The sequence below is a fragment of the Molothrus ater genome, chromosome 7 (assembly GCF_012460135.2).
Source record: "Molothrus ater isolate BHLD 08-10-18 breed brown headed cowbird chromosome 7, BPBGC_Mater_1.1, whole genome shotgun sequence".
In the NCBI taxonomy this organism is placed as follows: Eukaryota; Metazoa; Chordata; class Aves; order Passeriformes; family Icteridae; genus Molothrus; species Molothrus ater.
Window position 1 is genome coordinate 28,808,089 of NC_050484.2, and position 16,661 is coordinate 28,824,749.

At 49.6% G+C, this 16,661-nt stretch overlaps 1 protein-coding gene across 1 annotated transcript in view; it reads right to left on the reverse strand.

The window, feature by feature from the left end:
* SLC12A8 (solute carrier family 12 member 8) overlaps positions 1–16,353 on the reverse strand; it is a 46,273-nt gene extending 29,920 nt beyond the window's left edge. Inside the window, exons 1-4 of the mRNA XM_036386854.2 lie at positions 16,274–16,353; positions 15,379–15,525; positions 12,346–12,537; positions 9,809–10,040 (exon numbers count right to left, since the gene is read on the reverse strand). Coding sequence (XP_036242747.1) covers positions 9,809–10,040; positions 12,346–12,537; positions 15,379–15,525; positions 16,274–16,342 — 640 coding nt within the window. The 5' untranslated portion in view covers positions 16,343–16,353. The remainder of the gene's footprint in view (positions 1–9,808; positions 10,041–12,345; positions 12,538–15,378; positions 15,526–16,273) is intronic.
* Positions 16,354–16,661: the final 308 nt, after the last annotated feature.

The window sequence follows — 16,661 nt, forward strand, 5'->3', positions numbered from 1 at the left end:
CCACCCAGGGGACCACATGCACCAAACCCAGGCTGCCCTTTTCTGCAGCTCCAGTGCAACACCTGTGCCACGTGAGTCAGCATGCAGCACTGCACATGTCCTGCAAGCCAGGAGCACATCAGCTCCACGTTGGACTTGTGGACAGCAGCACAGCTCCATAGCTGGAGATGGGGTGTGTGCAGCCCAGCCCAGACAGAGAACAGCAAACACAAGATCATTCCCTCTCCATATGTCACAAATGATGTCATGACTTTGCTTCATCTCAGTCCTCAGGACCGCATCCTGCCTGCAGGCAGCTCCCACAGTCTACTTTAAGAATTTCTACTTTATTTATACTTTAAGAATCTCAAACTGGGCAAGGGAAAAAAATAGAGAGGAATTTTTCTATTGAACACATGCCGGTCAATGATTGTGCAGAGAAAAGAATTACAAAATTAACACATCAGCATGTGGCCACACTGACAGTGCAGAAAGGCTGCAGAGCATCTGCCTGAGCTGCCAGGGCACTGAGAGATGCAGGATGTGGGAGCTCCTCAGCTCCTGCTCTACCCCACCCCAACCCATGTTGCTGTTGGCAACCCTTAGCAGAAAGTACTGGGAGAGAAGGTAAGAATGCAAAGGAACTCAATTCCCTCTGTAATTTCATCCCTAAATGCCAGCTAAACACATTAATGATCAAAAGGGCTCAGAGTGACCACAGACCCCAAGCCCCAGGGAGCAGAAGCAAAAGCAGCACCTCTGCCACTGCTGTGACCCCAGAATGTGTCAGAACGATGCCAGCTGAAAATTGCCACAGCCAGCATCGCCCGCTCCTCACAGCAAAAGGGCCAAACCAAAGCTGAGCAGCAAGAGGCAGTCCAGGGTGGGGAGAGGAGCTCATTGCTATTTTTCCACTTGTGAACAAATAAGCTCCTATGTTATCATCAGCACTGGGGAGATTGTTTCATGAATCAGGACAAACACCACACTTACGTTTCAAATTCATCAGAGCAGCAAGTAGCAAAAAATAGACAGGTTTTAGTGGGAAAAAGTTTGGCAAGAGGGTGGTGGGGAGGAAGGATAAGAGCAAATTTCAAGAAAGCAGGGAAGGAGTTCCCTTGCCCAATACTTTCTCTGCACCCACAATAAAGCCATCAAACCTAAAAAGAGAGAGTATGCACAGTCTGTAATTGAAGGAGCGAAAGCCACAGTTAAAACAATCTAAAAAGGCCAAGCCCTGAGAAAAGCAACTGGAATCCCTTATCTTTTGATGGAAAAGAATGTGCTCCCTGAGATTAATGACGTGTTTACCCGAAAGGAAATCGCCGCCCTTCTGAAGCAGCGAGTGTTTGTTCCTCCCCAGTCCCTGTTTTCTGCTCCGGAGCTGATCTCCCAAACCTCCTGTTTAAAGTCAACACACAATGCGGCTTCCTGCTGCTGGGGGCTCCGGGGGATCCCACCATTAACCCTGTCCCAAAAACCACCTTCCACCTCACCTGCGCATCCCCACCAACAGCGGCAGAGACAAACCCGGGCTATTTAAATGGCATTTAGGGCAGGAGCAGCACCGGACGGATCACCCCGGGCATAAACACGGCTCAGCCGAGCAGACAAATGGGCAGGCGGGGATGCTGAGGGCGCTGTCGGGGGACAGCACTCTGGGCCACCTCTTCTCAAATTGCTCCGGGGCTCGGCAGCTGTCCTGCAGGACAGCCTGCGGCAGGATGCCTCTTGGAAAGAGGCTGAGCATCAGCCAGTGCGATGCTCTGCTGTGTCAGAGGAGGCTCGGGGAGACATGGGATCTCTGCTCTGAATACCCTCAGGCGAGCAAGAAAAGCTGCAGCAGAAGCGCCAGGGCCGATCTGTTTGGGGAAACCCGGAGAAAAAAGCGTCATCATCCCTTTGCGTATTTATCCTTTTTGGTAACTGCACCCCCGTCTCCTCGTGGAGCATCCCGGCCATGGGAGCCATCAGATGACGAGCACCTCCTCTCCCTGAAGGCAATGGACCTGCAGCACTGGGTGCTAGCCAGCAGCTAAAAATAGCATAAAAGGCAGAATAAACAAAGGGAGCTGCTTAAATCTGTCTCCGATGTTTGTCTTTAGCTAATGGAGCAATTTTCATGTGCAGGACGCTGTCACCTCTCTCAGATCAGGAGGCACTCTATGCTCCCCCCAGCCACACCACATCTCCTGCAGGACGGGACAGGGTGGGAGGAAATGCTAATTTCTGCCCAACACCCCTGTGCCTGCTTTATCTCTGCCTCAGCCTCTGGGGAAAGTGGAAAACCACTAATGTACACAAGAGCACACTCAGAGCCTGCACAGACAGCTCCTCATCACAAAGGCACTGCTTAAATAAAGGAAAACTTAGGAATGTGCCCGTGGAAGTAGCTAGCAGAGCTCTTTGGCACTTATTCTGGTAAGTGGGGTTTACTAGGTTGGTGGGGTTTAATAATTTTTTCAAAAAAAAAAAAAAACAAAAAATGAACATTTTCTGCAATTAGACACTCTGAAATTCTGGTCAGGAAAAAAAAAAGTAAGGGAGTTTAACACAGGTGTTTCAACTTTTTAAATTCTTCTTATGTTTTGCATTATTTAATGCTAAGCACTAGACTTGCTGTAATATATAAATCCTTCCATTACTATTTGATTTCTTTGATGTGGTATTTTCAGCCTGGCTTGTTCAATGGTATTCAAACCAGCTGGTAAAAATTATTTTATTCATTGCAAAGAGGACAAGAACTACAGTGTCCCTTGCTCCATCCTTCTTCCAGGAAAACAGTTTCCATCAATGGGGTATCATTATCAATTACAGAATGGTATTTCTTGGAAGTCATGCCCAGAGAGCCCAGCTGTGGGAGGCTCTGGAGAGCTTCTCCAGTGAAAAGCCCTAGGCTCGAGAGATCAGAATTTAGGCTGAGTCAAGGCACAACAATTGGAGGAAAATGAGTGGCAGTGCAGTGGTGATGACACACATCCTTTGGACTTTGGAGTGGCCTCCCCTCCATCTCAGAGCTGCTCCGTGTATTGTTTGGGACAAAGCCCAATCCATGCTGATCAAATCCCCATCTTTCAAAGGAAAAATGATACAACTTAATCCACCAGATCCTGCCATGAGCCTTCTGCCATCCTCATGACTACAGCATCCCATGCTCCCAGCTTCCCATAATAAATTATGGATATATTATCCACATGACAGTGGTACTTCAAAAGAAAACTATTCCTTTTGTTGACTTTTTAATTTTGTATCTAAAATGATAGCTTGTTTTCATTTTTGGAAGGTTTTCATTATCCTCTATATGCAACACACACACAGCTACAGCCTTAAGTCTGGCTTCAGAATGCAATCAAACCAAACAGCATTTGATTTTGGAAAGGTTGAGCAAGATGTTGTCACCTAAAAGGATTTTTTGTTTGCTTGTTTGAAACTATTAATTTAATTCTGTGTAAGTCATAGAATGGATTTTCCCTACAAAAATCAATTTTTCAATGGATGCATTTCCCCCTTCAAGTGAAAAAGAAAACCAGAAAGAACCACTGAGCCACCATCCCAGTTAGTGAAGGTACAACCAGGATAAAATCCCTTACTTACAGACAAAAAAGGTCAAAAATTGTTAACACAAGCCAGGAGAGAGGATGAACAGCAGATAAGGACCTATTTCCCACACAAATTTTCTCTTTAGCCTAGGAGAGGAATGCAAACTAGAAGTGAAGTGGCTGGAGGAAGAATCTAATAACTAGAAGTTATCTTAATAAATTAAATTTCCAAATAAGGAAAGCTGATTCAGGGCACAGCTGAACTGTGACTGGAATTAAACACTGGGGGAATGAAAAAAAGAAGAGGCAAAATATCTCCATCATTTGAAAACTATTATATGGCGGCACCAGAAAAAAGAGGAAAAAAAATCAATGCAATTAAATAAAGCTGTCCCATCCAAACACAGCAATGAGGAGAGAGGGAGAAGATGTGGGATGATATAGATCTTCCTTAAACCAGTCAGTTTTATCAGTTCTGTAGCATTAAACAAGTTGCTGCTGAAGGAGAGCCTGCACAGGAGGTTTTATGGGAGGGATGGATGGGGAAAGCCCACATGAAGGCAGAGTCTAACAAAGCCAGCCAAGGTATTTCAGGATTTATTTACAAGTTCTAGGAAGATGAGCTTAGCATTGCTTCACAGGGAAACAGCAAAGCAATTAAAGGTGAAATCAATGTGTACAAAACCTCCTGTGCACATCAGGAACTCTACTGAGCAAGCTTAAACCTGTAACAGCCTCAGCAAGCCCTCTCCTGGCTCCAGGCATGGACCTGGCCAGCCAGTACAGGACAGCACCATTCAGTGGCACATTTTAGGGTCTCATTTAGGGGAGGCCAGGGCTCTGCTCATCCTCAGCAGCTCATGGCACACAGGGCTGCTCACTCCCATGGCTGCTCAGATGGAGCTGCCCAGGGAGGACTGAAGAGCACCAGAGGCCTGCCAGGCAAGGAGGTTTAATGCAAAAAGGAAGGACACCAGATTGTGCCAAGTCCTCAAGAGACCCAAAGCAGTGGGTTTAGGCTGCAGGAAGAGGGGATAAGCCTGGCAAGTGACAAGAGCAGGGTCCCCAAGGATGCAGGAAAGGATCCACCTGTGGAAATTTTTAGGAGCAGATTGGATGCACGTGGCATCCATCCCCAGTGCAGCCCAGTAGGTGCAGGAGGGCGGGACCCGCAGACCCCGAGCCCTCCTCCCCTCTTTCCCCACCTCCTGGGAGATGCCTGGGGCGGTGGCTCGGGAATCCTGCCTGGGCTGGGCAGAGCAGGGACACAGCGCTGCCAGCCCCAGCCCCGGGGTGCAGCAGCTGTGCTGACACCTGAGCATCTGCAGCAACCCAGAGTGCTGCTCCCCAACGCAGTCCCACTGCTGGATGTCCTCCAGCAGGGAAACACCGTGAAAACCTACCCACAAACAGGGCTGCATCTCAAGGCTAGCTGCTTCGGTTTTTTCCTTCTAAATAAACTGCTTTAAATACCTACTTCAGAGAACCTGGACAGAGTGGTGTAGCTTTCCTCTCACTATCTAAATAAGGCCTCTAACAATGTTATCACTTTCCAAAACACATCTGTCCCGCAGCTCCTAGCCCAGACAATTGGCAGGTAACCAGTTAATAAATGTCTTCGCCAGACTGTTGAATAGGCTGGCCCCGACTCAAGAGTGATGTCAGGGCCATTCAATGCACTATAATTGGAAAAAGCTGGGAAAAGCAAACCCATGTTTTTTAATAAATAAGGAGTGTATTAGCAGCCTCCTGCCTTTATTCACCATGGTGTGTACCTTGTTCAGTAGCAAAGTGGGATTTTATAATTTTTTTTCTGCTGCTGCTCGCACAGGTGATTTCTACTTGGGATTTGGTGCCAGTTTCCAGATGTGTCTCAGGCCAGGAAGTCAGCAATCAGCCTGGATAAAGCCTCTGGGATTTGCTGCAGATCATCTTTTGACACACACATCCTTCCTGCACCCTCTCTTATGATATTGGGGCACACCCCTTGTGCCCAAAAATAAAATAAAAAAACCCAGAGCCAAGCAGAAGCCCCTGATTAGGATGCTTTGATCACTTTCATATTCAATCTCTGGGAATATTTTTAATTAATTCAGCCCATCGAAGCCCCAGAGGCAGCTTTTGAGGCATCTTTACAACACCAGAGTGTCTATATACATAAATCACTTCAACAATTGCAGGTTCCCTGTCTGCTGGAGCAGCTCCAGGCAAAACTCATCTCCCACAAATCCTCACCAGTGGTACCCACAGGACAGCATCAGCTCCCCAGCTTGGCCATAGAACATTGGAGGGAGATGAATCCTCCAAAGCACTTGTCCTCAGAGGAATACATGAAGATGATAAATGAGTTTTCTGGGCTCTGAGTGAGCAGCTTAGGGAAGCTGAAACCCAAGCGGGTGACATGAAGGATGTGGTCTGCATGGAAAATAATCCCAAGCAGAAGCACCCTGACAGCAATATGCCTTTCAAACCTCCCTCCATCCCTGAGAAAGGAAGTACCCAGATTTCCCAGCCTGAGGAGAGGGGTTTAGCCCCACACACCCCAGCCACGTGGTACCATCTACTGCAGGACCGGGGAATCCCAGCCCAAGGGGACACAATTACAGAATTACTAACAAGATAATTTATTTCTCACCCCCACCAGGCATTTAAGAGGCTGTTGTTGGGCCTCTTGTGATTCCTTTCATCTCCCCATCAAAGCACAACCAAATTAACACCAGCCCTCCTCCCAGTGGTGGCCCCCCCGAGCTCCCAGAGCTGCTCTGCTTTCACAGGGCACCTGGGAGCCACTGCCAAAACAGGAAAGCAGGCGCCTAATTGAAAGGGAGTATTTGGGAGTCACCCTACACAAAAATTAGCAGAGATATGCTAGGAAAATAAAATAGTGGGCATTAACAGACGGCTTATCTTCTTTTTTTCCGTGACTCTAATGTTCAGGATGTGAAAAGGCCAAAAAAGTTTCACATACTGTTCTGAGAAACTGGTCAGGGAGAGGAGCATCCTCTCCTCTACTTTCACTGCTCCTCCCAAAATTACTCAGGTTGATGTTGAGGAATGGACCTCCATCATTAAAATACAGACATACACAAGCCAAAACAACCCTGCATTGCTGCTATGAAAATTTGCAGCTCGTGCTGGGTCTTGGTGATGGGCTGAGAAGTCGAGCAATGGCTGATTTCAATTGACCTGTGTTAGGTTTACTAAAAACACTCACCTGTGCTAGGGAGAAAGGGAATAGGGATGTCTCCCTTCTGGAGGAAGGAGCACAGGGGTCTCTGTTCCTGGAGGAGGGACTGAGCTGGAAGCTGGGTGGCCAGAGGCAGCTCAGGGAGGCTGGTTCTCACACAGAACAGGGAGCCCCTCTCCTCGCTACCCACCCTTGGCGGAGATCCCAGCCTGGGACTGTGACCAAGCCCCAGGGGAAGTGCCAGCTGAAGCCAAGGGAGGATTTAGGATTAGCTCCAAAAAATCAGCCAGTCCCACTCCACCCTGCAGGCAGCCTGTGGAAAGGAGCAAAAGCCCTGGGGGCCAGGCAGAGGGACAGGGCAGGCTAGCAGCAAGCAAGCTGGCAGGCCCAGAGGGGTCAGCAGAGTCTGGACAAGTGACCCAGAGCACTCCCTGCCTGCACTCAGCTCCTCCAGCCCCAGCTCCTGGCTGCAGGAGCCCAGCTGGCTCTTGGAGCAGGAGCAAGCCACAGCAAGAGAGAGGAAAAAAAAAAGAGAAAGAGCAGCAGGAAGCCGTGCTGAGAAGCCCCCTTTTGTGTAAACATGCTCCGTCCTCAGACTAAAAATAAAGGCAAACCACAGGAAGGGAGTGAGTGCTTGGACAATATCCGATTTGGTGTGTGCCTGGGTGTGAGCTGCGGGAATGGGGAGAAGAGCAGGGGACTCCACCCAGCCCAGCCACACAAAGGCAGCCAGTTAAGACCTTCAAGATGGACAGGCATTCCTGGAGATTATTTAAATTCAAGCAAGTGCTGCTTGGCAGATGTGCAGTCCCTTCCTGTGTGCGCAGCACTTGGAGATGTTAAGTGCGGGAAAAGGCTGCCATGGCAGAAAAGGCAGGATGGCTGCACAAGGCCCATTTTACAGGGTCAGACACTGAGACCCAAGGCTGTGAACTGAAGCCCCATAAACCTGCCATAAAACAAGGACATGACCCAGACAAGCTGTCAGCTACAATGCAGCTTACAGCTCCAGCCTCAAAAACCACCTCTCCCTGCATGCTGCCTTTGCATCTCAGCTCCTGCTGCAGCCACAGAACCAAACTGAAAGCAGCAGCACGCTCCTGAGGGCTGATCAGTGGAGAGCCCACCCCAAAGGGGTCTCAAATGCTTCCCCTGGTGCTGGGCTTTGGTGCAGTGCCCCCTGCCATTGTCATCAGCTGGCTCTGGAGGCTGGAGCTGCAGCACCACCTGCGTGTCCCACCTGCAGGCTCCTCGCAGGAGGGATGCTTTGCTGGTGGGTGCGATCCCAAGAGACAGGCATCCATCCATCCATCCATCCATCCATCCATCCATCCATCCATCCATCCATCCTGCACAGAAAGCAGACAGCACAGCGTGAGGAGGCTCCTGGGAGCCCAGCGCTCACCCTCGGTGCTGACACACCACTCAGAGGCTTTCTGGGGAAATGCAGCGCTTGGGAGGATCCCCCTGCCAGGCTGGAGGGAGCAGCACTGCCACAGGGTGTGCGGAGGCACCGCCACCCGCAGCTGTCCCTGCCGGCTGTGCCGCTGTCCCACCCCAGGGCAGCTGCTCCGGGGGCTGCCAGGGCTTGGGTCCGGCACCATCAGCCCAATTCCCTCCAGGCACTGGGAGCCCTCCTGTCTTTAGTCAGCCTTGGCTGAACTGCAGCATCTGCGATGCTCAGCTGCCTCATCTCCCTTCCTGTCGCTATTTTCTGTCAGAAGAAAATGACAGTGCTCGGCAGTGGAGGAAATCAAAGACAACTGTGGTGGCCTCCACTTGGGCATGTTTGCTGCTGACGTTTGTGTTCCTTTAATTCCTGCCTCCTGGTCCTGTGTTCACTTTCCTGCTATCTGGTCTCACCTCCAGTATTCATTTTTCTCTACTATTAGAAAAGTCTACGAGGAGCACAACAAAAATCCAACACACGCCCCCCAGCCCCGTTTCCTCTAGAAAACAACTTCCTATGGAGCACAGCTGTTTGGAGCAGGTCACTTGTTTTCCCTGCAAAACAGCAACACAACTGCCCCTGCTTCATTCTCATTTACAAGTATTGCTGAAACTTTCACGGGGTCTCATTTGGGGCATTTCCCACGTGCTAAATATAAAGTGTAAATGCCTTTCCATGAGGCTCTGTCTGGCAGGGGAGCAGCTGTTTCTGTCCCTGCCCACCAGAGCAGCAGCAGCACAAAATAAAACAGCAGCATGAATGACACTTGTGCCATCGGTGCTGCGAGTGCCCACATGACACAATCTGCCACCCAGCCCAGCTGCTGAATCACAGCTGTCAATGAAAACTGAAGATCTTTCCTTAAACTCACTTTAGTAGGTCACTTGTCACTCTCCAAGGCGCTGCTGGACGCAGAGGAAGCCAAGAAAAAGGTGACACCTTCTGTTTACTCAGCTAATTGCACTTCACTATCGCTCTGAAATGTGTTAGCAAGCAGACGGAAGAAAGGGAACAGGACTTGGTGTGAGCAGGGCTGCAGATGGGAGCCCTGAACCTCCCCCTTGCCTGAACTGGAGCTGTCACTGCAGGCTGAACTCAGTCTGGCAAAAGTTACGGGGAAATTCCCACTCATGGGTCCTGGAAACCCCAGCAGCCACCTGCCCTCACCCAGCTCCCTGCTCAGACCCCCAGCACAGCCCTGGCCAGCACACCCAGCAGAGTGCACAGCACAGCACAAACACGTCTGAGGGACCTCAGAGGTGTCCACACAAGATCCCCATAGCTCAAATTCACAATCCTCATTTTCACAGGCACAATGCTGAGTCAGGCAGCAGAAGGCTATGAAGAACACTGCAGACACAGATGCTCTCTGTTGTTAGAAAACCTCCAAATGAAACATAACAGGAGCACAAATTGAGAGTTTAGTCCCCGGGGTTAAACACCTAAATTATTAAGGCATCTTCAGTCATGCTCTGCAAACACTCCTTGCAAAATAATGGGTTGTCTCTAATAGATCAGTACCAAAGGACAGAAGACACATCTGGAAGCTCTGAACTCTACCACTGTCCAAGTGCCACTGCAAAAACACAGCTAAGGAGAAAACCCCAGGGACTAATGCCTGCTGACCCCAATGCAATGAACCCCCAGTTTTACCTGGATCAAGATGTGTAAAGGACCCAATGACAAAGTCCAGTGTTGAGACAGCCAGCAGGAAGAGCAGCAGGAGCTGGAGCCTGATGATCCACTTCACCCCAGCCAAATTGATGCCCAGCAGGCCGAGCAGGACAGCCAGGGAGATGCCACGCACTGCCCAGATGTTGCTGAGGCTCAGGACACCTGCAATGGACTCTGCAAAGCCAGTGATGTACATGGCACCTGCAACACACTGAGGGACACAGCTCTGTCAGTGCCCCACGGGAGAAAAGGGACCCCATCCACAGCCCCATGCCGGGCTGGGGGCCTCTGTTCAGACAGACAGAACGACACTGGCTGTCACAGTACAACCTTGGATGTTACTGCCACAGCAGCAGAGCTGGGCAGACAGGGAAGGCTGGGTGCTAGGACCAGCAGCCCAGATGTTCCACTGTCACCTCTACCCTCTATCAACACTCCAGGAGAAACTACACTGGCTTCTCTGAGAGAGAAAAGGATGAGCCAGCTTCTGTTTCTTCCCCTCTTCTGCTTCTCTGGAGGAAAGGGTCCCAGTTGAACACCTGCCTGAAGAGCAGCTGTTTGTCTCCCCTTTACTGCCTCCTGGGGGTTATTTTTAACTCAGTGTTTAATTTGGATGCAAACTCTGATGTTTCACCAGCTCCCCATCTCGCTGCTGGAATGGAGCCTGCCCTTTGGAGGAGAGCACATTGTGTGAGCCATGTCCCAGGAAAGCTGCCTGTTTGCCTTGCAGCAGGACAGGACACACACTCTGCCCTGGGTGGCTGAGAGCCTGCAGGACAGGACATCTGCAGCACAGGCTCAAACACCACTGCAGCACAACAACACAAAACACCAGGAGGTTTCACTCCAGAAATTCCTGCCAGCTGACATTCCAGCAACAGCCCTTCCAGTGCATGGCATCCCTGGAAAACCAGGTCAGGGCAGACAGCTGCATTTGGTATGGCTGCTGTGACCTTGGCTCCTGCACCCCACCACCCCTGTGCACAGCTGAGGGATGTGGAAGGGACAAAGGACAGCAAGAGCAGAGCCCCCATTCACTGCAGATCCCCCACCTGGGACAGACCCAGCACTGCCCACTGAGGGGGAGCAGGACAGCCTGGCCCATGCCCAGGAGCTGCAGGGTTGGTGAGGTTTTCAGCAAGGCTGATGGCATGCAGATGTTGAGAGTTGGGCACCAACAACTTGGAGATCCTGGGGGATTCCCTTCCATCACAGGCAGACAGATCAGGGGAGCTGCACCCTGAGAGTCCTCCTCTGCAGCACATGGCCAGGCATTCCCCACTCACCCCAGTGAGAGCAGGGAACAGGGACTGCCCCATTTCTGGCAGCAGCTGCCCTATGGCAGAGGTTACAGCACTCCCTGAGCATCCTGAGCAGAGGATCAGCCTGCAGCTGGTGCAGGGCACGTTGGGCAGAAAGCACAGCTGAGAGAGGAAAGGCATCAGCAGCTTTTGGGAGCAGGCAAAGTGATTTTAAGTGAGCTGCCAGCTCCCAGCCCCTGTGCAGCCCCTGTGCACACAGGATGCCAAGGCAGGGGCCAGGGCTGCTGCAGCCCAGCTTTTACAACCCTCAGGACAGGCTGCAACCTGATTGCTTTCCCAGATGGGGTCCTCTCAGAGAGCAAGAGTGGAAAATCTGACAGGAAGGATTCTCATGTGTGGCCCATTTCCATATCTTGGCTTGTAACTGGGTTCAGTTCGTGTTTTATGGACACTTGCTTTTAATCTGGAGTGAAAGGAGAAGAGGGGATTATTTTTGGTTTGGGGGCTGTTCAGGGGTTTTGGAGATTGCTGTAAGCCAGTCAGTTAAAAACAAACCTCCATAAAAATGCTTCTCTGCTCACCACATTTTATACTGTTCATAACATCTTTATGGGGGGAGAGGGTTAAGTTACTGCAGGTTTAAGTGATTATTTTCCATTCTTTTTGTAGACTACTTGTGTATTTTTGTGCCTCACCACCCTACCAGCTCCTTGGGATCATTCAGAAAATCCAGAACTGTGACTCTTGGCTCACAAGAAGTCAATTAGCTGTGGCCCTTACCCCTGCCCAGCTCTCATCCCACACCAGCTCCACTTCTGCTGGCTCCCGCAGAGAAGCAGCCAAGGCTTGCCTGATCCCTGAGGGTACATGGAGCATGCCAAGGCCAACCTGCCCGTCCACAGCCTCTCACTGAGCTCTGCTTGGCCACCCTGACCTCTCCTGCTGCGTTTGATTTGTCTCCCGCCAGCAAGGGCATGTCCTGGCAATGGGGTAATTTGGGATGGGAGGACATGTCCTGCAGGGCTTGTCCAGACACTCAGCTCCTCCCCCAGGGTGCCCAGTGCCAGGCAGAACATTGCCATGCTCAGGCTTGCTCCTGGGGCGCAGTGTGGGCTCAGTGCTCCCTGTGGTGCTCTCCCATGTTGCATTACCCAGATTTTACTTGAAACATTACTTTCTGCAGCAGGACAGCACAAGACTAATGCCTGCATTGCAAAGTTTCCAAATTTTCTTTGAGCAGCTTTTTAAAATTACCTGGCCAAAAATGTAAAGGAGGCCAATGGTGCCCCCTACTTGACCTCCAAGGACAGTAGAGATCATGGAGTAGACTCCTCCACTTCCAATGCTGCACTTCTCACACACCCCAATTCCAGACAAGACTGTCACCAGGGCAACCAGAATGACAAAGGACACCAGAAACATGCCCATTACAATGCCAGTGTTTCCCTGGAATGAAAAAAAATTATAAAATAAAGATTAATTCACACCAATCTGCTGCAACAGAATAAGAACCTACCCACTTCTAGTCACTAGTGATCTATGGATCTGGATTCATTACAGATTAAAAAAACACACACAGACACCCCTACTTGTCTAATTAACGTAATTGATTGCCAAATTTAGAGCCTTTATTAGCACCCCTTTGATGAGAACCTGTCTTGTCCTGGAGCCTGGGGCTGGGCAGACCTTTGCATGAGCAGGTTCTGCCCTGTCAATGGGCTCCTCCATGAATCACTGGTTTTGTCCACTGGTTTAAAAGGAATGAGGTCAAACAGTGATTCAACCACCATAGTCAGGGGATCACTGCCTGTCTGCATGGTTTAGAATGACATGCTTAAAAAAAAACCCAAAACACTTTCATAACAAAAAGCAGTTCCAAAATTGAACCCCTGGGATTTGCAGCAACTGATTTATTAACAGCATCAAGCTTGCATTTTAATTTTTCAGAACATTTACCTTTGAAAGCTCTGATCCCTGCAAACAATGAGATGCCAAAGAACAAACCCCAAAGGCAAGGCAGCGTGGAAGATAAATAATGCTCTCACAAAGCAGCGTGCACCAGCCCTTATCTGCAGGGTGTGCTCAGAGGGCAGGTGGCTCTCGCCCTGCCTGGGCTCTGGAGACTTTTCTGCACAGGATTCAGCCCCATGATAAAAAACCAACCCTTCCTGCTTGGGGCAGAGGGAGGGCTCCAGGAGGAGCTGCTGTGCCTGCCACTGTGTGGCAAAGAGAAGTCTCTGAACAAACACAGCTGCAGGTCCCCGTTGGGAAATTTAAACACCAGCACAACCCCTTTCTTTGGAGGGGTTCAGTTTGCCATTTAGGGTCAGATTTTCAGAAAGAAAAGGTGCTTGGTACCTCCAAAAGAATTTAAGAACTCTTCTGAGCTCAGGGCCTTCCCACTCACTTGCACGTGGCTGTAATTTATTTTCCAGGGTCAGGAGTTCTCCCCTGTGCTCCAGCCCACCTTCCCCTGCTGACAAATCGCTCAGGCCAATGCACAGCAACCAGAAGGCTCCTCCAGTGCCCAGTGCTTTGTTAACATCTGGCTTCCCTTCCTTTTACTCCTCTTCCAGGCCATGTCCATATCCCCCCTTTCCAACCTTGCTCCAGCAATGCTCATCTCTGAGGTCACACTAGCCATGATGGAGTTTTTATCACCATTGCTTCCCTGCTCTGGGGTTGGTTGAAATCCCAGATTCTTTTTTTTCCTTTTCTCTTTTTTTTTTTTTTTGTGAAAAAAACCAGAAACATATCCAGGATGTTGGTATCATCATAAAATCCTATTTTGGTTCAGCATCCTGCTGCCTTTGACAGGGCTGTTATCTGGTCAGTGGGGAACAGAGCCAAGGACTGCTATAAACACAGCTGTGGTTGGGTCAGCACCACAACCCACCCAAACCCCATACTTCTTTTTAAAAGGACAATTGTTCTTTTTCTTCAGCTGCTTACCCCAGGTTAAATGGTTAATAAACATTATATGCTTCAGTTAAAAACATAAATAATAAAAAAAAAAAAGCAAACATATGCAAACATTCATTTAGCCTTGAGCTTTTCCAGAAAGGTGGTACCAGGCTATGGCAGCTGTTAATGGGCAATTCAATGGTTCCTACAGAATAAAGGGTTAACACTAAGACTGAGGGGGAATGCTGGGCTCACAGCAACAATAGCAAGCAGAGAAAGTGGGAAGAAAAAGCCCCCATTAAGCACTGATGCTTATTTATGCATGCATGCTGGAGGGGTTAGTGCAGCAGCAATCCCTGTTGAACATTTCAGCAAGATTAGGTCCCCTGGAACTGCAAAGCTTCACCAGCCCCAGATCCAGCTCTGGAAATTTATAGCAAAAGCCTGACTCTGGGAATAGCTTGACATATGACTGTCCTCTGCCAGGGGAGCTCTCTGCCAACCCTGACTTCTCCTCCCTTCCCTTTCATGCTAGCTTCCAGCTGGTTCTGTTTTTCTTTCATTTACTGGCTTTGTTTATATTTGTGTTTGCTCCAGAAGTAACTTGCTTTCAAAGGAGATGTGGAGGAAATAAAATCATAAGGAAAAGGAAGCTAAAAAATCATACCAACTTCTCCACCACAGCAACTGCAGCTCCCCTCAACACCTCCAGCAAAGCAATTTTCAGTGCAGAGTGCAAGTGTCTTCCTGCTCCTTTTGGAAGGTGTCCACCATGCCTGTGACAAAAACTCTGCCTGAAGCTCAAATCCCATCCATCTCTGGGGAAACTTTTCTTTTTCTAAGGGGAAATTTTGAGGCATAATACAGTATTTTGCATCAGGAGGGGACAGTATTCCAGGCTCTGACCCTCAGAGATACTATTAGGACCCAGCAGTGGAAGATCCTTTGATAGCAATGGCAATTTCACCTGACTGAGGACTCCCCATTCAAAAAATCAGGAACTCCAACACTGGCATGTTTGGAAGAGACCTCCTTCAGTGGTGTTGGGAGGATGGGTGAGTGGCTGTAACTACTTTACCTGGAAAAGTGTTAATTTTTCCTCAACAATACGACACAGGGGTGTCCCTGTTCATTGTCAAGGTTGGCTGCTGTGTTTTCCTTTCTCTTTCTGAAAGCTAAGGTAGGAAACCACTTACAAAGATCACTTCAGCTGCACATTTTAGTGGAACTTTTTGAAAAGCTATAAAATACCAGAGGGCATAAGCAACATCTATAACAAAGAGCATGGAATCCAAAACACTTGGGTGATGATGGAGATACAAGGTAAGGGAGGGCAGAGGGAAATATCTTTTCAAACATTCAACCAAGACAGCACTTGCTCACCACAAGCCATCCTGTCCTCAGGAAAAGAACCACTCCAAAAATGTTGATCATGCAGGAGGTGAAGACCCCGTCCCACGTTCCAAAAAGCACTGGCTCCCATACAAACAGCTGGATCTTCCACCAGGGCTTGGTCTGTGTTTGAGATACCTAGAGAAAAGCAAAGCCTGCGTTTACCTCTCATGTTTTATGGGCCACAGCCAGCCACCAACAGGGGGATGGCCACCAACAGCTGCTGAGACACTCCTTTGCTGCAAGCTGTCCCTAAGATGAAGGGCTGTCAGGCTGTTGGGGTGCCTGGGCCCTGAAAGAGATGGCTCCTACAACACCCTGTTCATATTCTTGTAGGATAATCAGCAACAGAGCCCTGCTGAGCCTCAGTGAATTAACCCCAATGCATCAACCAAAAACACCATTCAAGGGTCCTTCCCAGAGCCTGCAGCTACACACTGTGCTTCTCCCGACCCTTCCAAACACTCCACCAAGGCAAGCAGGGCTCTCAGTGCATGGGAGAACTCCCTTAGAGGACATGACAAATCAGCTGGGAGCAACAGAGTAGGTTAAGATGGTTTCCCCATCACAGCCATATCTGATCAGGACCCTTTGCTTCTCAAGGAGACATGGGGCTCTGGATCTTGGGGCACAGTGATTTTCCAGAGCCGCTGGAACCAAGATCTGAAGCTCCAGGGAAACTGTAGTTTTCCTATGGAACTGCTTCCTCTTGCCCTCTGGAAATCGAGTCTCTTCTTTCCCTTTCTGAGTCATACACCTCAGACATACACAGCAAAACAAAGGGCAGTTTTGTTACTTCACTCCTGTTCCCTTGCCACAGAGGTGACCAGGAGTGGAGAGGCCATGGAGATGGAAATTTGGGAAAGGAGATGGCTCTGTGACATACCTGCTGTGCTTCCTCATGGAAGAGCTCCTGGACGTATCCCTCACTGCGGGCACCACTGCAGCTGAACATCTTCTCCTGGGCTCTGCTGCCCAAAGCTCAGCTCTAACACAGCCACAGGCCAAGCTGCTCTGAGCAGGGAGCTCAGCTCAGTCCAATTCCTGCAGGGCTGGCTCCTCTGTTGTAGAAGATTCATGGTTTTATCCCAGCCTCACTGTGAAAGCAGGAAAGATGAAAGACACAACTGCTGCTTTCTTAGTCTGCCAAAGCACAAGGCCATTGTCCACACAGTCAACAAACAGCAGCTGGTAGCAGATGCTGAACCAGAGGGACACCACAAACAGCAAAGAGCAAGGCTCCCCCAGCACGGGCTCCACCATCAGCCACACAT